Below are 27,656 nucleotides of genomic sequence, written 5' to 3'. Positions count from 1 at the left end.
AGTAAAATTAATAAAATCATTTTTGTAGAATTAGTAGTATCATCTCTAATTGCAAACAGCCAAGTTCTTCAAGCAGATATCGCTAAGCTTTTTATGGAAAATACTTGACATTACAGATTCAGAGGTTAATTCTCCCATCAGTGCATGCATAAATCTTCTATAAATGTTAATAGGAGAATGTTAATGAAAAACCTCTAAAATCGACACGAGAATAGTTTCTTCACTATGAAAATCTATTTTCTCTTCATTTGGAACTACTTAACTTGAAATTGTACTTAGCAGTTGCATAATTTTAAGTTATTTATAATTAAATAAAATATCTTTTTAATGTTTTAACCCCATGTCTATTTTTCTTTTGAAGTTCAGAATTTGGGATGATGTATGATAAATTGAGAATATTGCCCTAAAAATTCATTTCACAGTTTAATAATTCCACTTAACCTCATATTTTAGTTTTCTTGTTTTCTTTTTTTCATAAATGATTAGCCCTACAAAATATTCCTGAAAAAAGCAATGCTCTTTCTCTACAAAATGTGATCCACAGAGGTAATGAGGAGAAATGTTGACTTTCTGTGAAGTTCAGTTTGACTTAGCTCTCCTATCCTATCTGTACTGCATCTTGGTCATATACACACTTCACCTAAAAGATATGATGAGAGCTCATAGGAATTAAAAATAATTTATTTCAAAATGAATAAAAAATCAAGATAAAGCACACATGTTCCCAGACATAGTTCAAAGCTATGACAGCGTGATGCTGAGATCCTGAGTGTAGTCCCCAGGAAAGGAGCTTGGTAGTGCACTCTTGCTAATCAGGGTATGTGCTGCCTCTATCACAGCTTGCTATAAACAAATGCTGAATGCTATTTCCACTTTTTACCTTTTTACACAAAAAAGAGAAAATTCTCTTTAGATTTCTTTCAGTTAGTGAAAGAGGTACTAATATAGGCCTTTCATAAAAAGGAATGGTGTAAGGCAAACTTTCAAGAAGGAGGGAATACCTGTAATAGCACAAAGGAGACGGATGGGAGCAAAGCTCTACTAGGTTAAGGAAAATGACACCAGACTTGACACCAGACTTGAGCCCAGAGGAACAAAGGAAGAGAGCCAGAAATGATAAATAAGGTAAATATAGAAAAAACTATATATACTAGGTTCTCCTTTCCTTGCTCATATTCTTTAAAAGTGATAAGATTATGTAAGGTAATAATTATAACAATGTACTGTAATATTTATGGATATAATGTAACAATAATAGTACCAAAAAAAAAAAAAAAGGAAAAGAGCTATATAGAAGTACTATTTCTGTTTCTCACTGGAAATTAAGATACATGATAGGACCTGGAACAACCACTAAGGAAATAATTCAAAAAAGAACAAAAAAATCATTAAAGAAGTTAAAATGCTACATTAAAAATATTTATTCAAAGCAAAAGAAAAGAGTAAAGGAGAAATAGAACAAAAAAGACATGAGACATGTAGAAAACAAAAGGCAAAATGGCAGATACAGATCCAACAATATCAATAACAACATTAAATGTGAATGTTTTAAAGAATCCAATTAAAAGACAGAGATTGCTTAAAGGGGCCCGAGGGAAGGCGAGGAGCTGCTGATGGCCGGAAAGAAAATGGGTGAGTCTTTGGTGGTTTGTGATGTCACTGAAGATTTAGTGGAAAAGATGAGAAAGTTTTATTTTCACAAAGAAACGAACAATGCCGCCATTATAATGAAAATTGATAAGGATAAACGCCTGGTGGTACTGGATGAAGAGCTTGAGGGCATTTCACTGGATGAACTTAAAGATGAACTGCCTGAACGACAACCTCACTTCATTGTGTATAGTTATAAATACCAACATGAGGATGGAAGAGTTTCATATCCTCTGTGCTTTATTTTCTCCAGTCCTGTTGGGTGTAAGCCTGAACAACAGATGTTGTATGCTGGGAGTAAGAATAAGCTAGTCCAAACAGCTGAACTAACCAAGGTATTTGAAATAAGAAATGCCGAAGACCTAACTGAAGAGTGGTTATGTGAGAAACTTGGATTTTTCCACTAATGTGAACTGTGTTTCTAAAGTATTTATGTATTAACCTGACCATACTGGAACCAGACATAAATACTTATGCCTAAAAATGCACTGTTATTTACAGTTGGTTTCCTGCAGTAAAGAAAAATTCCTCATTTGTTCAAAGTTTGAACAAAGGGGAAATCATTTTCATAGTAATGAAACTTTGTGAAGTGTTTCCTTATATTTGTAATTGTTAGGTGGACTACTTCTCTCCAGGGACTTTTGCACTCTTGTGACTGATTTCTATAACTTACAGTTCAGAATTTGTTACTATTTACAGACACCATCGGAAAGTGGGTATTAGATTGTGATAGACAACAGTTGCCTCCTTTTGACAAATACTGGATATTAGCAGTTTATATATGAAAATAGCATATTATCACTTGTCAAATCTTTAAAATTTATTTGGGGTAAAAGACTTGAATGACCCAATTTAGAGCCATGAAAAATAATTTACTGTAGTGTAAGTTGCATTACAAGTACACTTGTCATCAATTCCGTACGTTCTTTGGTTTCCTATATCTTTTTAATCAAGTCCAGAAACTTTGTTCATCAGTCATTCATTCTTAAGGTCTGAGAGTTAGATTTTATAGTAGTTATGACTATTATGTTTTCTTCTTACAGGAAATAGCATCTTAGTCTTGGAAATTGATAGGTTGGAACTAATCAAGGGCTTCATTCCTGGTTGTGTCATAGCTAGATAGTTTTGGATCTAGGTTAATAACACTTTATTTATAAAGCACCTCTTGATGTTTTCCTGTGAACACAAGTTATTTTAAATGTGTTAATACTGTGCCTTTGATTTGTTAGCTTTAAAGTTAGTTTAAGACTTTTACACTGCCAGTATTCCAGATTTGGTGAAATTAATACATTTGTAAAGGGTCCAAGTAAAACAATTTTCTAATGTGTGTATCTGAAATTTGTAATAAAATCAACTTCAAAAATTCCAACTATCTGCTTGCATTGGTGAATATATGGCAGTTGAGAACTATAATTTGGGGTGTATTTATGATTACCTTTGTGCCATAAGAAAAATTACTTACCTTAAAACCTTGGCCAGAGTTAATAACATTAACACATTAATAGAAATTGCATCTTATATCCTAAATGTCAGAAGATATTCCAAACTGGACATCCATCATAAAGCAAGGATTCTAGTATATAGTGTACTTTAAGAACAACATATTAGTAACTGTTTACCATTAATTTGACAAAAGATCTTGAGACTGTAAAGACTAACCAAATTTGGTGAGCGAATTCTTATATTAAGAATATCTTAGTCAAAGATACAAATGTAGTGATCCAAAGGGGTACATGCACCCCGATGTTTATAGCAGCAATGTCCACAATAGCCAAACTATGGAAAGAGCCAAGATGTCCATCGACAGATGAATGGATAAAGAAGATGTGGTATATATATACAATGGAATATTATGCAACCATCAAAAGGAATGAAATCTTGCCATTTGCAACAACGTGGATGGAACTGGAGGGTTTTATGCTGAGTGAAATAAGTCAATCAGAGAAAGACACGTCTCATGTGATCTCACTGATATGAGGAATTCTTAATCTCAGGAAACAAATTGAGGGTTCCTAGAGTGGTGGAGGGTGGGAGGGATGGGGTGGCTGGGTGATAGACACTGGGGAGGGTATGTGCTATGGTGAGCTCTGTGAATTGTGTAAGACTGTTGAATCACAGACCTATACCTCTGAAAGAAATAATACATTATATGTTAAAAAAAAAAAAAAAAAGAAGAAGATAGTAGGAAGGGAAAATGAAGGGGGGGAATTCGGAGGGGGAGACGAACCATGAGAGACTATGGACTCTGAGAAACAAAATGAGGGTTCTAGAGGGGAGGGGGGTGGAGGGATGGGTTAGCCTGGTGATGGGTATTAACGAGGGCATGTATTGAATGGAGCACTGGGTGTTATATGCAAACAATGAATCATGGAACACTACATCAAAAATAAATGATGTAATGTATGGTGATTAACATAACATAATAAAAAAAGAATATCTTAGTCATTTCAAAACTAGAAAGGCATTATTTTATGTTGGTGTATTTTTCATTTATATATTCTTTGCATTTTTTTGAGGTTTCTGTGCCGACACTAATAAAGAGGTAAAGATAGTTGGAATTTTCACAATATTGAATCTTCTGTGGCCAGCACTGTTTGGCTTCACTAATCTAAAAACCAGGAAGCAATAGGAAGTTAGTAGGAGATCAGGAAGTGCTAGAGTGGGCATTTGTTTTGGTTAATGAATGGGAAGGACTCTTTTTTCCAATTTCCAGAGAGAGAGAACTTCAAACCCAGGAAGTTTACGAATTCTTTAAACAGCTATTTTGGTACTGGAGAATAATGCTTACAATTCTGTGGAAATGCAGATATAACCCAAGTGAATGGAGAGTGTTTTTAATGTTTTCAAATGAAGGAAATGAGATTTCATTTCACCATGTTGGCAGCAATAGGAGAAACTAGTGCTGCAAGAATGTATTTTTTTATGAGGTTCCTTATTTTATCTTACATGTTTTAGTTTTTTTGTTTTGTTTTTAAATTTGAAAGTCCTCCATATTGTCAGATGATACTGACTTCCATAAACAGAATGTAGTTCCCCTGTTCTCTAACAGGGACAAAAAGCTGTGAGAAATCATGCTTTTTTGAGCTTGTTTGACTCCTTATCAATAACACGTATTTTGCAAGACAATAGATTATGATTGGGGAATCAGTAGAACATGTTTTGACTCCCTCTGTCCTATAGGGAGACTTAAAAATCCTATGCTCTAGAGTATTCTCAGACTTTTTTTTTTTTTTTAAGATTTTATTTATTTATTTGACAGAGAGATAGAGAGAGAGAACAAGTAGGCAGAGAGGCAGACGGAGGGAGAGGGAGAAGCAGGCTCCCCGGCGAGCAGGGAGCCCAATGCGGGGCTCGATCCCAGGACCCTGGGATCATGACCTGAGCCGAAGGCAGCTGCTTAACCAACTGAGCCACCCAGGCGCCCCAGTATTCTCAGACTTTTATATAAATTTCCCTCCCATATAATCAAATTTTGCATTGTTCTTTTCAAGTATATGTTCAATTTGCTCTCTTTTTCTGCCTTCTCTCAAATAGTAACTCCAGATTGGATAATTCCAGTTTTTACATTCCATAGCTTTCTGGTGCAGCATTCCCATTCATATTTTAATCTTTCCCTTTTGGCATCAGCTTTTTTCTTGGAAACCTCCTTCATGGTCCTCTAAGTCAGCATTAGTTTTGAAATTGTTGACCTTGCATGAGTCCTGCATAGAATCTAATGTTGTCACAATAGAGCCAACTAGTAATTCCAGCATGCTTTTAGTACGGTTTCTGTGGCAACATAAATGACATATGAAGAAAACTGTTCTCAGGTTACTATGCTGAAATTCCAAAATGTCAGAGTTTTGAATAGTCTTTGCTTTGTTCTGATATTGAAGCAACCATGTTAAGAGAAAGGTTGTTAGACCATTTTTGTTTAATTGACTTCTAAAATAAATGTTCAAATTGTCTATTTCTAAGAAGTTTACCAAACGGCTAGTGCAGTTACACATACTCCTGTTTAAGAGGGTGTTGCTAATTTTTTTATTACTGTTACTAAATAACCTTTGTAGCAAAATGTTTGTCTGCACTTTTCTTTCCCCTTTTATCTTCTATTTTCAGGATTCAAATGTAGCCATAAACTATATCCTGGTATGACACTTTAACTAAAAATTTCCAATTAGAGGAATTTGTTGCCAAATTAAATTTGGCTGTCTTTATTCCCCACCTATATAGATAGTAAGGAAGGTATACTTAAAAAAAATGTTTGGACTACTTTAAAACCTGAGCAATGTCATTAATCCATAATGTGGACTAGTGATGAATAGATATTCTCATGAGAGTTTAAATGCTGATATTTGGTGGAAGTAGAGAGTAACTTGTATTCTATCAATTCAAATATTCTTAGTATGGTTGCTTTCCCTATTTGTTCAATAGACTGATAATACTGGAATCTATAGAATTTGAGCCTTTACAACTTATGTGAAGAAGTGTCTCAAACATTTCTGGACAAATCTTATTTTGTATTTCTAGAAGAATATAAATCTTTTTAGGACACTTAACACTAACGGCCCAACTTGAATATTCTTGAGAAATTTGTTTCTTGTTATGCCATTTGACATTTCACATCAGTGACCACGTTCCTGTAATATTCAGAACAACTATGTTAGGGTTATGATAGAAACTGTGTTTTCTTGCTTTTTGAAATATAGTTCATGCACATGTATTACTTGAATATTGTTTGAGATCACTAACTTGCCAGGGCAGTTCCCCTGATCTAGATGGTCCAATATAATCTCATTCAGGAGGCTTGAAACATTGATGGTTTTGTCTTGTGAATTTTAACAGTTCCCTGTCATCATTTAACAAACTCAACAACTGGCACAACTTCTTAAGCTGTGATTTCAGTCTCTGCTAGTTCATATTGCATGTTTATTTTGGACAGTCTTCTGTTAAGCATGGTGCTTGTACTGGTTTAAATAAAATGTTAACATGAAAAAAAAAGAGATTATCAGACTGGATAAAAACAAAAAACAAAGTAATATACAACTATATGCTATTTAAAAGAGACACATTTAATTTTTAATTTTTGTTAAAAGAGACACATTTTAAAATCAAAGATAGAAAGAGATTGCAAGAATGGAAAATAATATATCATGCAAACAACAACCACAAAAAAGCTGGAGTGAGTATACTAACAACAGACAAAATAGACTTTAAAACAAAAATGCTACCACTGTAAATGAGAGGCATTTATAATGATAAAAGGGTCAATCCATCAGGAAGATATAACAATCATAAAATATGTGAGCCTAATAACAGAGCACCAACGTACATGAAGGAAGAAGTGACAACAATGGAGGGAGATAAAGACAATTCAACAATAATAGTTGGATAATAGTTGGAGATTTCAATACCTCACTTCCAGTAAAATAGGTAGAACAACTAAGCAGAAGATCAACAAGGAAATAGAAGACTTCAACAACCCTATAAACCAACTAGATCTAATAGACATCAATAGAATACACTTCACCAAACAACAGCAATATATATATTCTTCTCAAGTGCACATGGCTCATTCTCCAAAACAGACCATATGCTAGTCCATAAAACAAATATCCATAAATGCAAAAAGACTGACATGGTAAAAATGTGTTCTTTCTGACCTTAATGGAATGAAATCAGAAATCAACAAAAGAAAGAAATTTGGTAAACTCACAAATATATTGAGATTAAACAATATGGTTCTAAATAACCAACTGGTAAAAGAAGTAATCAAAGGGAAATTAGAAAATATTTTCAGGTGAATTAAAATGAAGACACAACATACCCAAACTTATGCAGCTAAAACAGCAGTGTTTAGAGAGAAATTTATAGCTGTAAACACATTTTAAAAAAGAATAAAGATCTCTAATCAATAACCTAATCTTCCACCTTAAGACACTGAGAAAAAAAGACAAAACCTAATGCAAGGGAAAGGAAGTAAATAACAATAATTAGAGTGGAGACTGATGAAATAGAGAATAGTCAAACAATAGACAAAATGAATGAAACCAAAAGGTTCTTTGAAAAAGAACATAATTGACAACTCATTACCTAGATTGATAAAAAAGGAGAGAAGACTCAAATGATCCACCTAAATGCAGCAGGGGTCATCACTACTGACCTTACATAAGTAAAAGATTAAAATGAATACTCTAAATAATCATATGCCTACAAATTACTTAGGTGAAATGGACAAATTCCTAGAAATATACAAACTACTTAAATTAGACTCAAGGATAAGCAATCTGAATAGACCTATAAAAGATAAAGATATTGAATTAGCAATCAAAACTACCATAAAGGAAAGCCCGTGCTCATATGGCTTCACTTCCCAACTCTTTCTATGAGGCCAGTATTACCCTGGTCTGAATGCCAGGCAAAGATATCACAAGAAATGAAAATTACAGCTGATATCTTATGAATATGAATACAAACATCCTCAACAAAATACTTGCAAACCAAATCCAGGAACATGTAAGTAAAATTATATACCACGATCTGGAATTTATCTCAGAAATACAAAGTTGGCTTAACATCTGAAAAGTAATTAATCATATCAATAAAATAAGAAACAAAAACCAGATAATCAACTCAATAGACACCCATAAAAACATTTGACAAAGGCCACACTCTTTCATGAGAAAAATTCAACAAAGTAGGGAAGGGAACTTCACCAACCTCAGAAGAGACATCTACAAAAACCCACAGTTAACACCTAAATTAATGGTAAAAGACTGGATGCCTTCATCAGTGATAAGGACCAAAACAAGGACCTACACTCTTGTCATTTCTATTCAAAAGTGTACAGGTGGTTCTAGCTACAGCAATTTTATAAGAAAAAGAAATTATGGCACCTAGAATTAGAAAGGAAGAGGTAAAACTATCGCTATTTGCAACTGAAATGCTTTTGTATGTAGAAATTTCTAAGGAATCCCGTGAAACTCTGTTAGAACTAAAGAGTGAATTCAGCAAGGTTGCAGGATACAAGATCCATATACAAAAATTAATAGTATTCTATAGAGTAGCAATGAACAAACCAAATATGAATTTAAAAAAAATCCTTTTACAAAAGTATCTAAAAGAATACAACACTTAGGAATACACTTAACAAAAAAGTACAAACTTATATTCTGAAATCTACAAACTATTTTTGAAAGAAATTGAAGATGGAAATCCAAAAAAAAAAAAAAAACACCTGTTCATAAATTAGAAGACTTAAAATTGTTAAGATGGCAATACTCCCCATATTGATCTCCAGATTCAAGGAAATCATTACCAAAATCCAAGCATTTTTTTTTGAAATTAATATGCTGATTCTAAAATTTATGTAAAACCGCATGGAACTCAGAATACCCAAATCAATTCTGAAAAAGAAGAACAAAATAGGGCGACTCATTCTTCCCAGTTTCAAAACTTGCCACAAAGCTATGGTAATCAAGACAGTGCAGTATGGCATAGGATAGATATAGAATTCAGAATCCAGAAATAAACCCATGTGGTTATTGTGAACACACTTTCAACAAAGGTGCCCAAACCATTCAATGAGAAAAGAACAGTCTTTTCAACAAATGGTGCTAAGACATCTGGATAAAAGAGCTAAAAGTATAAAACTCAGAATAAAACATAGTGATAAATCTTCCATGCCCTTGTATTTGGCAATGGAGTCAGAGATACGACATCAAAAACATGAGCAACGTGAGAAAAATAGATAAATTAGATTTCATCAAAATTATCTGTGATTCAAAGGATGCTATCAAGAAAATGAAAAGACCACCCACAGAGTGGAAGAAAATATTTGCCAATCATATATATGATGAGACTTGTATTTAGAACATACAAAAAACGTACACAACTTTTTAATAAGAAGACAGATAGCCCAATTTTTTAAAAAGGACAAAGTTTCTGAATAGACATTTCTCCAAAACAGATATACAAATAACCAAAGAAAAGATGCTTGGCACCAACAATTATCAGGGAAATGCACATCAAAAACGTGAGAGATAACATTTCCCACCTACTAAATGGCTAGAATCAAAAAGTCAGATAATATGTGTTTGTGAGGATGTGGAGAAATCAGAACCCTCCTATACTGCTGTTGGAAATGTAAAATGGTACACACAGCTTAGAAAATGGTCTGGCAATACTTCAAGGGTTAATCATGGAGTTACCGTATGAACCAGCAATTCTACTTCCAAGTGTATAGCCAAGAGAAATGAAAGCATATGTCCACACAAAAACTTGCACACATATGCTTATTAGCAGCATTATTCATAATAGAAAAAAAGAAAAAAGAAGAAAACTCAAATGTTCATCAATTGATGAATTGTTAGGCAAAATGTAGTTCTGTATATCCATGCAATGGAATATTATTTTGTCATAAGAAGGAATGAAGTACTAATACATGCTAAAACAAGGATGTACCTTAAAAGTATTATACTAAATGAAAGAAGCCAATCACAAGGACCACATATTACATGATTCCATTTATATGAAAAGTCCAGAATAGGAAATCAACTGAGCTGTAAAAGTAATTTAGTGGCTGCTAAGGGGGCTGAGAGGAATGGAGAGATAGAGTCATAGTTAAAGGGGATGGGGCTTCTGTTTTTTTCCTGTTATTTAACATAATTGACATATAACATTGTATATGTTTAAGATGTACAATGTTATGATTTGTTACCCTTATATACTGCAACATGATTGCCACAGTAGAGTTAGTTAACACCTCTATCATTTTTTTGTGTGTGTGGTGAGAACATTTAAGATCTACTCTTCAGCAACTTTCAAGTATGTAATAAGTATTGTTAACTATAATCACCATGCTATACCTTAGATCCCTAGACCTTATTCAACTTATAACTGAAAGTTTGTTCTTTGTAAGCAACATCTCTCCATTTCCCTCAACCCCAGCCCCTATTATCATTCTACTCTCTGTTTCTATGAGTTTGGCTTTTTTAGATTCCACATGTAAGTGATATCATACATTTGCTACAAGTGGCAGGATTTCCTTCTTTCTCATGGCTAAATTATATATATGTGATTATATACACACATACACCTTCTTTATCCATTCATATGTTGACAGACACTTAGGTTCTTTTCTTATCTTTGCTATTGTGAATAATGCTGAATGAACATGGGAGTGCAGATATCTCTTCAAGATCCTGATTTTATTTTCTTTTGATATGTACCTAGAAGTGGAATTGCAGGATCACATGATAGTTCTATTTTTAACTTTTTGAGAAACTTCCATACTGTTTTCCATAATGGTTTTACCAATATACATTCCTACCAACAGTGCACAGGGTTTCCTTTTCTCCACATCTTTACCAACACTTGTTACCTCTTGTCCTTTTGATAATATCTATTCTAATAGATGGGTGTTAATATCTCATTGTAGTTTTGATTTGCATTTTCCTAATGATTAGTGATGTTGAACATCTTTTCATGTACCCGTTGGCCATTTGTATATTTTGTTTGGAAAAATGTCTACTCAGTTTTTCTGCTCATTTATTAGTCATATTTTTTGTTTTGTTTTTTACTATTGAGTTGTATGAGTTTCTTATATATTTTGGATATTAACCCCCTTCAGATATATGATTGGCAAATAGTTTCTCTTATTTTATATGTTGCCTTTCATTTTATTGACTGTTTCTCTGTGGTCAAATAATCTTCGACAAAGCAGGAAAAAATATGCAATGGAAAAAAGGCAGTCTCTTCAATAGATGGTATTGGGAAAATTGAACAGCTATATACAGAAGAATGAAACTCGACCATCCTTCAACACCATACACAAAGATAAACTCAAAATTGATGAAAGATCTCAATGTGAGACAGGAATCCATCAAAATCCTAGAGGAGAACATAGGCAGTAACCTCTTCAACATCGGCCACAGAAACTTCTTTCAAGATACATCTCCAAAGCCTAGTGAAACAAAAGCAAAAATGAACTTTTGGGACTTTATCAAGATAAAAAGCTTCTGCACAGCAAAGGAAACAGTCAACAAAACAAAGAGGCAACCTACAGAATGGAAGAAGATATTTGCAAATGACACTACAAAGGGCTGATATCCAAGATCTATAAAGAACTTCTCAAACTAAACACCCAAAAAACAAATAATCAAGTCAAAAAATGGGCAGAAGACATGAACAGACTTTTCAAAAGAAGACATACAAATGGTTAACAGACACATGAAAAAATGTTCATCATCATTAGCCATCAGGGAAATTCAAATCAAAACCACACTGAGATACCACCTTACACCAGTTAGAATGGCAAAAATTGACAAGGCAAGGAACAGCAAATGTTGGAGAGATTGTGAAGAAAGGGGAATCCTCTTACACTGTTGGTGGGAATGCAAGTTGGTACAGCCACTTTGGAAAACAGTGTGGAGGTGCCTCAAAAAATTAAAAATAAAGCTACCCTATGACCCAGCAATTGCACTACTAATTATTTACCCCAAAGACACGGATGTAGTGAAAAGAAGGGCCATATGCACCCCAATGTTCATAGCAGCAATGTCTGCAATAGCCAAACTGTGGAAAGAGCCAAGATGCCCTTCAACAGATGAATGGATAAAGAAGATGTGGTCCATATATACAATGGAATATTACTCAGCCATCAGAAAGGATGAATACCCAACTTTTACATCAACATGGATGGGACTGGAGGAGATTATGCTGAGTGAAATAAGTCAAACAAAGAAAGTCAATTATCATATGGTTTCACTTATTTGTGGAACATAAGGAATAGCATGGAGGACATTAGGAGAAGGAAGGGAAAAGTAAAGGGGGGGGGGCAATCGGAGAGGGAGATGAACCATGACAGACTATGGACTTTGAGAAACAAACTGAGGGTTATAGAGGGGAGGGGGGTGGGGGGATGGGTTAGCCAGGTGATGGGTATTAAGGAGGGCATGTATTGCATGGAGCACTGGGTGTTATATGCAAACAATAAATTATGGAACACTACATCAAAAACTAATGATGTAATGTATAGTGACTAACATAACATAATAAAATTAAATAATTAAAAAAAAGAAATATTTTAGATTTATTTTTTTTTGTTACTTGTGCTTTTTGTGTCATATCCAAAAAATTGTTGCCAAGACCAATGTCAAATAGCTTTTCCCCTATATTTTCATGTAGGAGTTTTATAGTTTCAGATTTTATGTTTAAGTCTTTAATCATTTGCAGTTAATTTTTGTAAGTTGTGTAAATTAGGAATCCAATTTTATTCTTCTGCATGCGGTTGTCCAGTTTTCCCAGCATCATTTATTAAATAGGCTATCATTTTCCCATTGAGTATTAGCTTTCTTGTAAAATATTAGTTGACCATATATATGGAGTTTATTTTTGGCCTTTTGATTCTGTTCCATTGATCTAGGTCTATTTTTACTCCAGTACCATACTGTTTTGATTAATATAAATTTGTAGTATAGCTTGAAATAAGGAAGTGTGGTGCTTCCAGCTTTGTTCTTTCTCAGGATTGTTTTAGCTATTCATTCTTTTGCATTCCATACACATTTTAAGATAATTTTTCCTATTTCTGTGAAAAATGATATTGGAATTTTGATAGGGATTGCATTGAATCTATACATGCCTTTAGGTAGTTTGGTCACTTTAACAATATTTATTTTTCTCTTCCATGAACACCAAATATATTTCCATTTATTTCGTGTCTTCTTCAATTTCTTTCATCAATGTCTTACAGTTTTCAGTGTATAGATATTTTATCTCCATGGTTAAATATATTTGTAAGTATCCTATTGTTTTTGATGCTATTGTACATGTGATTGTTTTATTTTTTTTATTTTTAGTTATTTTGTTGTTGGTGTATAGAAATGCAATAATTTCTCTATGTCGAATTTGTGTCTTCATCTTTACTGAATTCACTCATTACCTCTAACAGTTTTTTGGTGGAGTGTATAGAATTCCTATATCTAAGATCACATCATCTGTAAACAAAGACAAGTTTATTTCTTCCTTTCTTATTTGGATGCCACTACTCTCCTAACCCATGCTCAGGACACACATTTTAATTCATCATGTTTAGCCTGGGCAAAATGTATCTCCAAAACAAGCACAGTCACTACCAAGCGACTGAAACAAAAATTGAAATCTATTTTCCATTCCTAGGATAAAGATCATTCAATTGTCATATTGACTGGAACATCTCTCAGCCAAGAAGTGTAAATCAGGTAGATAAGAAATAGTTTTGGAGACATGATCAGGCATTTGGTATTTAATCTGACTGTCCACGAGTAATACAATTTTAAAAATATAATATGGCCCCTACAGCCAACCTGCTCAATAGTTGGCCAATTGCTGAAAGAGCAAGAAACCAGGCAAAAGTGCCTATAAAATACAACCAGCTCTTTCGTAATTACTGTAGATTAATTCAATTCCAGACTTTGTTTAAAGAATATATTTTACCTTGATCTCAACACTGTGTTGGGTACTTAGGTTTCAACTATGAACAAAATGTTATACATAGTTGCCCGACAGATATTTATACTATAGCTACCATGGAGTAAAGACATTGAAGATATTGAAGATATTAGTTTTTATACTAGTCTTTTTTTCCCATTACTATTTCTTTGTTTTCCATTCATCTCTGGCAAAACTTTTGTTGAATATGTCTGTCTCTGTCTTTATAAAAGAAAATAAGGAGAGATTTGTTACCATAATTGGATCAAAATCTGAAAGTCCCCAGAACACTCCTGATCTGGCACGATATCCAAATTAAATCATAGAATCCCAAGGGGCTAAAATTCAAGAGAGTGTGAACACTTGACAATGTGTGCTCCTTTTGGGGGGGAAAGATAATATCTATATCATTCTCAGTGCCCGGAAACTCTGCTGCAGACATGACAGATACTAATTTCTATTTTCTCTTCTCAGAAATAGTGACAGCACTGTCATAACAAAGAAGTTCTTAAAATTCAACAATGACTTTTGAGAGAGAATGTGATTTGATACTGAATTTATTTCCTAAAAGTAACAAACTATAAACCTGAAATTAAAAAATGTAGCTGAAAATTTTAAGGACAAAGTTATATTCTTAGATTTTATACATTAGGACAAGAATGTAGGTAGGTCAGGAATCTCAGCACAAATAAGAATTTTTTTTAAGATTTTATTTATTTATTTGGCAGAGAGATAGAGAAAGAGTGAGCACAAGCAGGGGGAATGGGAGAGGCAGGGGGAGAAGCAGACTCCCCGCAGAACTGGGACCTGGATGAGGGACTCAATCCCAGGACCCTGGGATCATGACCTGAGCCGAAAGCAGACACTTAACTGACTGAGCCACCCAGGCTTCATGCAAATAAGAATTATTTCAATTCAGTTATTCCTAATGATTATAAGGAAGATGGTTCAGAAGGCTTAATTATTTTTAGTGTAGTAGGGTACACTTCAATACAACTTGTTTTTAAACTTGAATTCTTCCTAAATATACCTGAGAGATTTAGTGTTTCTAAGCACTACTTCTTTAGCACTGCAGATGATGATAACTAAATTCTCTAACCTCTGACTATAAATTCTTTCTACGAGAGAATCCCAAACTACTTAATTGCCCTCATCCTTTTTTTTCTTCTCATACATACAACATTAGCTAAGAACAACATATACTTTACCATCTTCCAGCCAGTCTGATTCAATAAATATTTGTTAGAAATTGCACTAAATGCTAATGCTTCAGAGATGGTTGATACATATTTCTTCTTTGGTCCAGCATAGGAGAAAAATATACAAACCTATATATTCAGAATCTAATGTAAATGACATAGAATTATATACCAATTCTAATAGACAAAAGAAGATAGTTATAGTCATTATCATCAGGGAAGACTTTACATACCTGAACCCAGTGGTAGGTAATGGATGCGCACCAGGTCAAAGAAGTGTGTGTGGGGTGGATGGGGTGTGGAATTGGGTAGGAAGAGGAAAGCAGACACAATAAATACTCTGGGTAAAGGAAGTGCGTGTTCAAACATGGTATTTCTTTTTTTTTCCCTTAAAGAATTTATTTATTTTGAGAGACAGAGATAGTGAGAAAGAGCATGAGGTGGGGGGAGAGGGAGAAGCAGGCTCCCTGACGAGCAGGGAGCCCGATGCGGGACTCAATCCCAGGACCCCGGGATCATGACCTGAGCCAAAGGCAGACACTTAACTGACTGAGCCACCCAGGCTCCCCAAGCACAGTATTTCTGAAAGGGTAGAACTCAGGTTTCATCATAGGGAGTGTTAAGCACTAATGCTGAAATTTAAACATAATATTTAGGTATTGGAGTAGGAAGAGCAGAGAATGTTATGGGATGATGGACTAAGAGAGGGAAGTATTCCCAGAATGGGTGTCAAAACAGCTTTGTGGGGGACAGTGACATCTACACAGAGACCTACTTCAGTGATGTGCACTACTATCCACCCAAGTCCCCATGCTAGACACTAGGCCACCAAAATAACTGGTTTAGATTATTTCAAAGGTATTTGAGATTATCTTGATTCCTTCTACCTTGGTTCATCCAGTTTCAGACATCCTAAAAATATAAATCTTGGCCCGATTAATGACTTCTATAGTGATAGCATCCAAATTCATAAACATAATTTACAAAGACTTTTGAGATGTGGCTCTGTTTACTTTTCCAGACGCATTTTTGATACTGTGTCCCTCAGACTCAAAAATCCTGCCATACTGAAGTTCTTTTAATTCCTCAAACATGCCATGCACTGTCTTTCTCCAAGTTTTGTCTCTGCCTGCAACCAGTCCTTCAGCATAGAACACAAGGCTTTTCTCTTGTGTAGCTCCTACTTATTCTTCAGTTTCCTACTTAGATATTATTTCTTCTGCAAAGGAGGTCGTGACTTCCCAAATCCCAATCAGTGCCTCTCCTAGTGCTCTTCCCTCAGCATGTCCTCCTAGCAGGACCCAACCAGCCTCTGAGAAACAGGAACCACCTCTGTCTTCTTTACCCTTGTATTTCTAGCTGCCAACATAATACTTGGCTCACAGGAAGGGCTCAATAAATGTTGAATGATGGGTAAGATGTAAAACAGCATAAAATATGTAATATTAAATATAAGCTCCAACATAAGTGTTAAATAAGAACTTCCAATACAAACATTAAATAGTAAATTAAATCCCCATTTACTTTCTCACCCATTAAAAGTTACTATGTGACTTGGGAACATTGTAGATTAATGAAAGTTTCATTAAGAAGTCACTGCCACTTCACTAAAGTTAATGTCAAAAATGATCATGCTTTATATTTAAGGTCAAAACCTGGGATCAGTCCTTCCTAATGTAGACACCCTTTAATTACATTTATCAAAATTGTGTGAAATATTATGGGAATAAACATTATCCCTATTTTTCAAAAAGAGGAGTGCCAAGAAAACTCAGTCATACTCATTCTCCGAGTCCCTGCATAATAATATTTTTGCAGGAGGTGCAGAAATAATTTTATTTTACATTTTACTTTTGGCATTTTTGAAATCTACCCAAATCTGTGAACTTCTTATGAACAAGTATTAAAGTAAATGATTATCTTTTGGCTTTTATTGATGTTTTCCAGTGTTCCAAAACTTTCATGCAAGTATGCTGCCCAGTGTAAATCTTTATTATTGCATGTGTTTTATTATAGGCCATTATCTATTTATGTAACTACCTTGCTCAATGGACAGGGTTTTTTAGAACAGACTGCATTTTATTCATCCCCGCATCCTCAGAGCCCAGCATGATACCTGGCAAATAGTAGATCTTCAGTACATTCTTGTTCAATAGATGAAATGAGGTTTACTTTACCAATTTTGCAAATCCAGTACTTTGATCATATTAAACACCTTAGTGAATTAGAAGAGCATACTATTTGGCCTTCTAAAATACAAGTGGAATCACATCTTCTCCCTGCTGAAAAATCCTTTTCTTTTTCCGTTTTCCCTGTAAGATCAAGACCAAAGCCTTCAGCATGCCTATGAGATCCTTCATGATTTGGCTCCCACCTCATCTCCTCTCTCCTGCCTCTCCTCTTGTCCTGAGCACACCCCACCACCCATCATTCTCATACACACTACACACTCATCCTAGTCTTCAGCATGACTGGCTGCTTATTATTTCCTTAACTTACTGCATTGTTTCATTCATTTACATTGGTAACACAAAAAATGATAGATCCTTTTCATTTTGTACTGAATCCACATTAAACATTTTACAGTTTTTTTTTTTTTTTTTCCATTTCATTCTCATTGCATTTACCAAGTGCCTAGCATTTAACTCAGGGCTTGGCACATAGTAAATAGCAAATATATGTTGATGACTAAATGAAGAATCCTTAGCAATAAAGATTACTCCCTCACTTCATGGGTAAGTAAATTGATTTAAAGAGATATTAAGTAATTTGTCTGAGCCCATACAGTTTAGTCAATTCCAGAGATTTGAATCATCTTTCTTCCTTTTTCTGGCTGGAAACTATTTTTCCTTAATACCCAGGTAAGGTGGGATAGTTTCAGGAAAAAAAAAATCTTTTCTGATTCCTCCAAACTTTCATTCCCAGCACTCTTCTCAATAAAATGAGTCATTCTCTTACACATGTGGCTTATTTACTATCCTTAGTGACTGCACTTACCAGACTGTCACATTGTAACATGTTTAATGTCTCCCTTCTTTTCTTGATGACCCTGGAGCACCATTCCCAGTGCTCAGTGTGTAATTGGTGCCCAAAGTTATTTGCTGAATTCAATTGAAAAGTCAGTGTTAAGATATGGTGTTAAAATATTAATTTAAACTTATATTTAATTTTCATAAAACTATTACTCTAACCATATATCATTTTTAAAAGCATACAAATCCAACAAACCCTTTCACTATACTGCCTTTTTCTGAAGAAACCGTATATTGACTCATGCCTCAGTTCTTTGAGATCTGCCTTTGTTCTCACCACTCAACTGAAACTGCCTTCTGGATGGTCTCCAGGGATATCCAAGTCAAAGGTTCCTTTCATTTTTCCTTCTCCTCCACTCTCAAAATGATCCATTGCCCCCCTTTCTTTTGCTCTGGGCCTGGACCTGCTAAGTTCTCTGTTTTCTGGCTCTTTGTGTCAGTTTCATCTCTATCCTTCGTCACTGTTTTCTCTTCTTTCATCCATAGAAAAGGCTCAGGTTTGTTGGCTGGCCACTTGCTGTCTGGCTTCCTGTTGACACAGCAGATGACCCCTACTTCTGTCCTCCCAGTCTTTCTGCTATCTGTTGGCCTCACATTTCCACCTGTCATCAGCCATGCCTAACCAACCCTCTAGCACCTGAAGCTCCATAAGCTCAAAACAAACTGACACAGCTCCTGCCCTGGCAAGGGCCCTCGTACCTCTCCCCTGAAAAGGTTCTCTGTACCTCCTATCTCTAGCATCCTCAAACCGTTCTATGAAGTGCTGAGCCATCCATCCTCCTGCCCAAGATCATGCTCACTGCATCATTCTCATGCTTACATCTTTCTATAGTTCCCCATACTCAGAGATATAAACCAAATAGCATTATTAGTATTGGCCCTGGAAAATATCCCCCCTGACTTGCTTTTATGCACCCTGGAGTCTATCCAAACTCATGGTTATTTGCTTCCAGGTCAGTTTGGTGCCTTCTTGCTTTTGTGACTTAACTCTCCTCTTCTCGCCTCCTCAAACTTCTCTCGCCACAGCTATCTTTATTCTTTGATTCATACACACAGTGTTTCCTCTATGAACCCTTCTTCAATTGCCTGCTTTGTGTTTTCACAGAACATTTTTGCACGTAATGATTGGCATTCATATATTTTTACCTTTTGTTTTTGTTAGGTAGTAGCTCTTTCAGAAGCAATTCTATAGCACCCACAATCTCCTGCCTATACAGGAACTGAGGAATACATAGAAACCCATATAATACATCCAAACCCATATAATTCACACCAAGAGTGAATGCCAAGATAAATTATGGACTTTGGGCAATTATGATGTATCAATACAGGTTCATCAATTTTAACAAAGGTATGACTCTGGTAGGGGATGTTAATACGTGTGTGGGAACAAGGGGGATATGGGGAGTCTCTGTACCTTCCTCTGAATTTTTCTGTAGACCTAAAACTGTAACTAAAACTATAACTAAAAAAATTAAGTCTTAAAAAATTATGTCTGAAACACCAAAGTGAAACCAATTAAAAAACCAATCAATTCTCTTTATATTTAGTGTGCACATTTGAGAATCATAACACAAGACCTCATAAACTCCCAAATATCTCTTTTACCAGCCTGCAATGATGCTATCCTCATCAATCATCATATTAGAAATTCAATTCATTTGAGTCACTGTTTTTTTGTTAATTGAAATATATTTGACATATAACATTGTGTAAATTTAAAGTGTATAATATGTTAATTTGATACATTCACATATAGTTATATGATTGGCATTATAACACTAATTAGCACCTCTATCACACCACATAATTATCATTTCTTTTTAGTGATGGCAATAATCGAGATCAAGTCTCTCAGCAAGTTTGATTATTATAATATGATATTGTTGTCTATATTCACTACATTGTGCATTAGAGTTCAAAGACTTATTTACTATTTGTTGCCAATTTGTATCCTGAAACAACATCTGTCCTGTTTTCCCACCCCCCACCGCCCCCTGGTAAACACTATCTTATTCTCTGTTTTTACAAGTTTGGCTTTTTTTTTTTCCTAGATTCCACATATAAGTGATATCATAGTATTTGTCTTTCTCTGTCTAACTTATCTCAGTCTAACTTATCTCACTTAGCATAATGTCCTCAAGGTCCATCCATGTTGTTGCAAATAGCAAGATGTCCTTCTTTCTCATGGCTGAATAATATTCATATATATATGTTTTTTATATATATAAAACAATTAAGATATAGAAGATAGGAGATATATGTCATTTCTTTTAGACATATACCTAGAAGTGGAATTCCTGGATCATACAGTAGATCTATTTTTAATTTTTTGAAAAACCCCCATATGGTTTTCCATAGTGGCTGAACAAATTTACATTCCTATAGCATTGTACAAGGGTTCCCTTTCCTCTACATCCTCTCCAATACTTATCTTCTTTTGTCTTCCTGATGATAGGCATTCTAACAGGTGTGAGATGATATCTCAGTGTGGTTTTGATTTCCATTTTTCTGATGATAAGTGATGTTGAGCATCTTTCCATGTCCTTTTGGCCACTTGGATGACCTCTTTGGAAAAATGTCTATTTAGTTCTTCTGCCTCTTTTTAAATCTGACTTTTTTTGTTTTTGTTACTGAGTTGTTACGCATTCTTTATATATTTTGGATATTAACCCTTTATCTGATATATGGTTTGCAAAAATTGTCTCCCATTCTCTAGGTTGCCTATTCATTTTGATTGTTTCCTTTGCTGTGCAAAGCTTTTATATTTGATGTAACCCCATTTGTTGGATTTGTTTTGTTTTGTTTTGTTTTTTAAAGATTTTATTTATTTATTTGACAGAGAGAGACACAGCAAGATAGGGAACACAAGCAGGGGGAGTGGGAGAGGGAGAAGCAGGCTTCCCGCTGAGCAGGGAGTCAGATGCGGGGCTCGATTCCAGGAGCCTGGATCATGACCTGAGCCGAAGGCAGATGCTTAATGACTGAGCCACCCAGGCGCCCCCCCATTTGTTGGTTTTTGATGTCATATTCAATTGAGTCACTATGGTGAAATATAATGAGAATCTAAGGCCCAGAGAAATAAGATTGTATACATATTACCTGGAATAGGACATACTCATATTCCAGATTAAGGTCAAAGTCAGCTACATAGGAGGAAGTTTGGGGAAGCCAGGTGGCAATGTGAGGAAAGTGTTGATATAAGAAAGTGGGTGGGGTAAGATCAATAAGATTTATTCCCACATCCCTGCATCATTTTTGTTCAACAAACATTTTGTAAGGGTAAGTTTTATGCATGTAAATCACTTTAAGGCGTAACCATACAATCCACCACCCACACAATTTATCATCCTGCCTCCTTGTCCTTATTCCTCATGGATCTTTCTCCCTAGAAGTTCAGAAAAGAAAAGATTTTTTTCCCCCCCGCTGAGGTAATCAAGACAGCTACTATAAAGGAAGTGACATTTGAATTGGACAGATTCCAACAGGGTCAGGAAGATTTTAACAAGCAGAAATTGCAAGGTATCCTAGGATCTATTTCCATGAGTGCCTGTTACATATTCACAGAAATAGGTCCTAGAATAAATGCCTATAAAATACCTCTGGGAATGTAATATATATTTCAGATGCCTAGAAAATAGGTGTAACTAAAAGGAAATAAGGAAGGAAGAAGGAATAAAGGAAGAAAAGATAGTATTTGCTAGATAAGATAAAATAAAGTAAAACGCTTCTCCAAATTGCCAATCTCAGTAAGTACTTGGTAGGCTATAAAAAAGGGATATTCAACTTTCCAAATAAATATTTATGAGTCAAGAATGTTTTTGCAAGATTTAGCTAAGCCCCAAACTCTGGAGCCAGTAACAACCACCACAGCAATTCCATTTATTATGTGCTTATATAAACAATTGTCACAATTGTCTATAGCTTAAGTATTATTATCCCCATGTAACTAATGAAATATCCAGGCTTAAAAGGTAAAGACTTGCTCCAGGTCACAGAGTTGATTAGTGTGGCTTCCTGATCAAGTAGTAACCGTGAGCCATAAAATAGCATCTGGGGGTCTCAGCACCAAGTTAAATATGCTGCTCATTTTCAGGCCCTACCCCATGATCTTAACTCAAATTGTATGTTTGAAATGTGGCCCAAATGATTGGGGGCTTAAATCCAAATCCTAGAAATTCTTAGTGTAACCATATTTATAATGTCACTGGGTCTTAGTTTTCCCATCTGTAAAAATGGGAATAATAACAGAACCTAATTCCATTGGGTTATATGAGGATTACATGAGTTAGTTTTTAGAATACTGCCTGAACTCATGGTAAGAACTCAATTATGTTACCTTTCATTGTTATTCCTTGGGATGAAAGTTTGTGACTTATTACTTGATCCTTTTCTTTAAACTCTCATCCATGTTATTCTCTCAATTCCAAATAACCCCAAGATCTTCAATTCAAAAATATTTTTTAAAAATCATACTAATAACAAGGTTACAGATAATTGCTTTCAGGAATATACTTTAAGACTCATCAAATATTTAATATTAATGACAAATTATAATATATTACTCTTGGTTTCTGGTATTTCTTCTTTTATTCTTTCCCCAAATTTGGGTCAATATCAAAGTGCTTCACAAGGAGTCCTGGTAATACCAATTATTTTGAGATGTGTATGAATTACTTCTGGGTATATTAATTATAGTTCTCTCACTTAGAGTTCCTCTACCATTCTCAAGATAACCTACAGACCAAATGATATTTTAAAAAATATCAAACATTTTATCTTATCCCAGATGACAGAATACAAATGTAAGACAGACAAATAAACATACACAGGCAAAACAAAACAAAAAACCCAACCCAAAACAAAATTACACAAAGCATACGAAATACAACCCTATTTCTTTTTGAGCTATTGATTAACCGTCAAATAAAGATAAAGATAATAACTGGTCATTTTCCTTGGTTTTGTATTTTGGCCAAAAATATAATGTATTACTCTAACCAGATTACTTATCAATGCATAGCACTGATGGCTGAAGGATCAGTTGAGATTTTGTATTGAACTGATTGAACTCATATCTTTAAAAGGGAACTCAAAATGTATATTTTGCTGCATATGGAGAATTAAAATCAACTTCACTTTGCACATTTCAGGGTATAAATTTTAGAAGCCCCTTGTCTTCTCCATTCTCCTGAGATAACAAATGTGAAATGAACAAACATAGACTAGATCGTGCATAGTAGGCACTCACAGATGTTGACTTTACCCCTTCTCTTCCTATAATAACATGTCAAGAATATAAGCACATGCAGGTGGTAACCATGACAGCATGATGATTCAGAAGGACACAGATCTGGGTGTTAGGAGTCACTTGAATGGGTCTTAATTTCTTCATCTGGAAAATGAGGCAGTTTTAAAATTATATTATTCTACAGAGTAGTTAATTTAATGGTCCCTGAATAAGGCACATATTTTTTTTTGCTAAAGCATTATACACATTTAAATTTAGGTTGCAAATATGATAGACACTACAAAAAAGTCATAGGATACTATATCCTTCTTATATATCTTTTGATTAAAAAAAGATCTTCTAAGGACAGAAGGAAAAAATATGTCCAATAATGAGCAGAACTGAAGTCCACATAACTTTATATTTTATAAAACACATACACACACTCTATCTATATATAATACATATGTAAATATATATGTATATATGTAAAATATATGAAGATGTCATCTTAAATTGGTAGTTAGCAAAATAGAAGTCTAAAATTTACCTTGGGGCTTTTCAAGGACCCACTTTAACTCAACTACCCATTTATTTACATTTATGCACAAAAAGCAACAATGGATACATGCTTAGTTTTCTAATAGAAGCACTAGTATATTATTTTTATGTAAAATAATTCATATAGGAGGGCAAAACAAATATATGCATAATAAATGCCACTGCAAATATGTGCCATTTATCAAGGAGCTATTCACTAATTGTTTTAAATCTCTGCCTCTCTGGAGAGCGTGTTCATCATAGTCACCATATGGTCCACAGAGATAACTAGTCCTACACAACATCAACCAGTATGTGGGTATGGTGAAAAGCACATGGGCTGCGAAGTCAGAAGACCTGTGTTCAATACCAGGCTCTATCACTTAACTAAGTATATAATTAATATTAGTTAAATAGCTTAGCATCCATTAGATTTTATGCACTTATGTTTAAATACGGCTGCTAATTACACTTGCTCTCTTTACCACATGGAGTTGGTTTGAGTTGTGAATGTGAAAGCATACCCAAGTAAGTGTTCATCATTGTTAGAGTTGACATAACATCCTAATATCAGAACTAATATATCCTTTATCTCCTGGCTCTAAGTTTCTTTCACACCCTCCATCACTTACCTAATCAAACTCCCAACTCTGCCCATTTAACAATCTAAATATTTCTTAATTCTTTGCTTTCCTTTCCATTCCTACCACCACCTCACTAAGGCAAGACCTCATCCTGTTAATAGCTTCCTCCCTTTTTATGCCACTTAAAGCCATCTTGTAACAAAGATGCCATAATGATCTACCCCAAAACACAATCTGATCATGCTATTTTCCTATCCTCCATCCTAAGAAATTCCCTGTCAACGACAGAGTGAAGTTCAAGCTTTAAAAGGGCATCCACAGCCTACCCTATCCTGACACCCTGAACTACCGCTCCAGACTTATCTCTCACCACTTCCATCCTCAACAGTTCTAGGCCTTAGTTTAATGCTGTGTTCTTTGCGAATTTCCTACTTCCTTTCACCAAGTGGCTATCTCCTACTTAACCATTAAAAATTAACTTGGGAACTTTCCAGGACATGGTTAGTAGGCCTAGAAGGCACACCTACATATAAATTAATTTCTGTATTATAACACACTTATTTACTTTTGTGTCTATCTTTCTGGCAAATGTGAGTTCTTAATGATATAAACTTTTTTTTTTTTTTTTAGCACCCCGGACAGTGCCTAGCACATGAAGCATATTTGTTGAATATACACTGTTGTTTCTACCCTGAAGAAGATCTGTGTCCAAATCTTTATATAACACTAAGAAGCTAGATATTGAAAATCATCAAGTTAGGAGCCTGGGTGGCTCAGTTGGTTAAGTGACTGCCTTTGGCTCAGGTCATGATCCTGGAGTCCCAGAATCCAGTCCCACATCGGGCTCTCTGCTCAGTGAGGGGGTCTGCTTCTCCCTCTGACCCTCTTCCCTCTCGTGCTCTCTGTCTCTCATTCTCTCTCTCTCAAATAAATAAATAAATAAATAAATAAATAAATAAATGTTTAAAAAAAAAAGGAAAAGAAAATCATCAAGTTAAAACAATAATGAGCTAGAATATCCACACAACAAAGACCAAGATAACATTGTTCCAAAAGTAAATCCGTGGCTCTTATGTTTTAAAAGGCAATCTCCTTACACCTAAATATTACAAAGATATTTAGAAAAATGCGCTACTCCCATTCATCATGTCTAAATAAAATTACATAGTAATTATTAATGGTAATTATGATAAGTATTTTATAAACTTTAATTTGAATGTTAATACCCATTTTGGTAAGAATTTAAAGGAAAGATTCATTGAAAAAATGCCACATGGACCACTTTAGAGAAAAATATTGTTTTAATAAAGTGAAGATTGAAGGGTCTTGGAACTGAGCCAAAAACCAAACCAAATATGCAGTAACCACAGTGACACATTAACCCTCAAACGATAATCACCCTCCTACCACAGTTATTACTTGAAACATTATTCTTTTGGGAGATTGATTCAGAATATTTTACCATATTTAAGTATAATGCAGCTAGGTCACAAATACCAAAAGAAAAAGAGAAAACCAAAAAGAAAAAAAAAATCAATGAGAGTGTTTTTAAGTTACATAATTCCCTCTATTAGATTTTGTTTTGTTTTTATTCTCACTTAATAATTTGAAACATATTTATATCCAAATTTGTGTCTTCTTAACCTTTCTTTTCCTATATAACTTGTTCCTTTACACTTACTCAGGAGTCTCATTTTCTAAGCTTTTAATCAATATTTCTACTTTCTTCTGATTCCTAATGTTACTAGTTGTCCTCTAAAAATGTGGCCATCTTCAAGCAGAAAATAAATATCACCTAAGCTCTTTCAGTGCAATATATTTATTCTTCAGATTGATTAATATGATTCACTGGTCTAGTGAGTGAATCTGCATAATAACAAGCAATCGGTAAATGGCATAGTCCAACTCAGCTATTCTTTTTAAGCATTTCTATTCACTGTTCAGATTTAAATGCTTTATAATCATTTTTGTTTGATATTATTCACAATAAAATTTTGAAATAGGTCAATATCAAACTCACAGAAATCTAAGTTTTTCAAATATACTATATAATTAAGCTTTTATATTTCTCCAAGTTATGACAGAGGCTACCCTGAACAATACTGGAAGAAGAAATTGGTAGTGTCACTCTATAAATTTGTACATAAGTGTTGGAACATTTCTAAGGACTACAAGAGGTAGTGCTAAGTGAAAGATGAGTGCTAAACCTTTCGTATGAAGTTCACCTGGTAGCCTCAGGTACAGCAAGTATTGATCCAAAGCCAAGAACCCCAGAGCTCTCTGCATACAAATTCACATTGCAAGAAGAATCCCTAAAACAAAATTCCAGACACAGTCTTCTTCACAATTAAGATGATTCAGCTTCCCTATCCAGCCTCTATAACTGTGTCCAATCCACTTCCCCACTAATTCTGCCCCTTCTTCTGCCATGTGTTCTAACTCCAACTCTTACTTAGCATTAACTCTCCTAACCATCGCCTGGGTTTAGACCTATGTCACTTCACCTAAGGATTACTCCATTTAACTACACATCAGTTTCGAAATGCCCCACACTTTGGCTTCTAAAACATCTCCTTCTCTGGTTGCCTTCATTTTCTTCTTCCTTTTTTTTTTTTTTTCCCCTCCACAAACTCCTTTTATGCCACCTGTTCTTGATGGGCTGATATTCTTCTGTAGGATGATATATTTTGACTCTTGTCTCCTCAGTCTATGCTCTTCTGAGGTGATCCTATCAACCACAAGAGCTTTAGGCTGCACTTCTAAACCTTTCACATGTTTCTTTCTCCAATCTGGACATTTCTTCTGAGCTGAAACATATATCCCTGATGCCTATTAAACATATCCTGTGGATACTCCATAGGCACAGTTAACCTTATGTATCAAAAAAGCACTTCTTCAAATGTTTCTCATTCTGAATCTTGGAAAATGGTGTCACCATCCACCTAGTCAATCAAGCCAATAAGGCCAGAGTTAT

General features: G+C 34.7%; 2 protein-coding genes across 11 annotated transcripts in view; one reads left to right on the top strand and one right to left on the bottom strand.

Annotated features, from left to right (window-relative positions):
- Positions 1 to 27,656, bottom strand: part of NOL4 (nucleolar protein 4) — a 410,686-nt gene that overhangs the window by 174,250 nt on the left and 208,780 nt on the right. The gene's annotated exons all lie outside the window — the stretch shown is intronic.
- LOC116642771 (glia maturation factor beta-like) lies at positions 1,596 to 3,369 on the top strand. Its single transcript, XM_032421291.1, has one exon. It carries the CDS (start codon positions 1,614 to 1,616, stop codon positions 2,055 to 2,057), a length of 444 nt encoding a protein of 147 aa, XP_032277182.1. The 5' UTR covers positions 1,596 to 1,613; the 3' UTR covers positions 2,058 to 3,369.

The sequence above is a fragment of the Phoca vitulina genome, unplaced genomic scaffold, assembly GCF_004348235.1.
Source record: "Phoca vitulina isolate PV1807 unplaced genomic scaffold, GSC_HSeal_1.0 scaffold24, whole genome shotgun sequence".
In the NCBI taxonomy this organism is placed as follows: Eukaryota; Metazoa; Chordata; class Mammalia; order Carnivora; family Phocidae; genus Phoca; species Phoca vitulina.
The sequence above is the reverse complement of the archived record's forward strand: the minus strand, read 5'-3'. Positions and strand labels throughout refer to the sequence as shown.

Coding starts and splice junctions, on each gene's coding strand:
- LOC116642771 (XM_032421291.1), top strand. CDS start 1,614: ATGGCCGGAAAGAAAATGGGTGAGTCTTTGGTGGTTTGTGATGTCACT.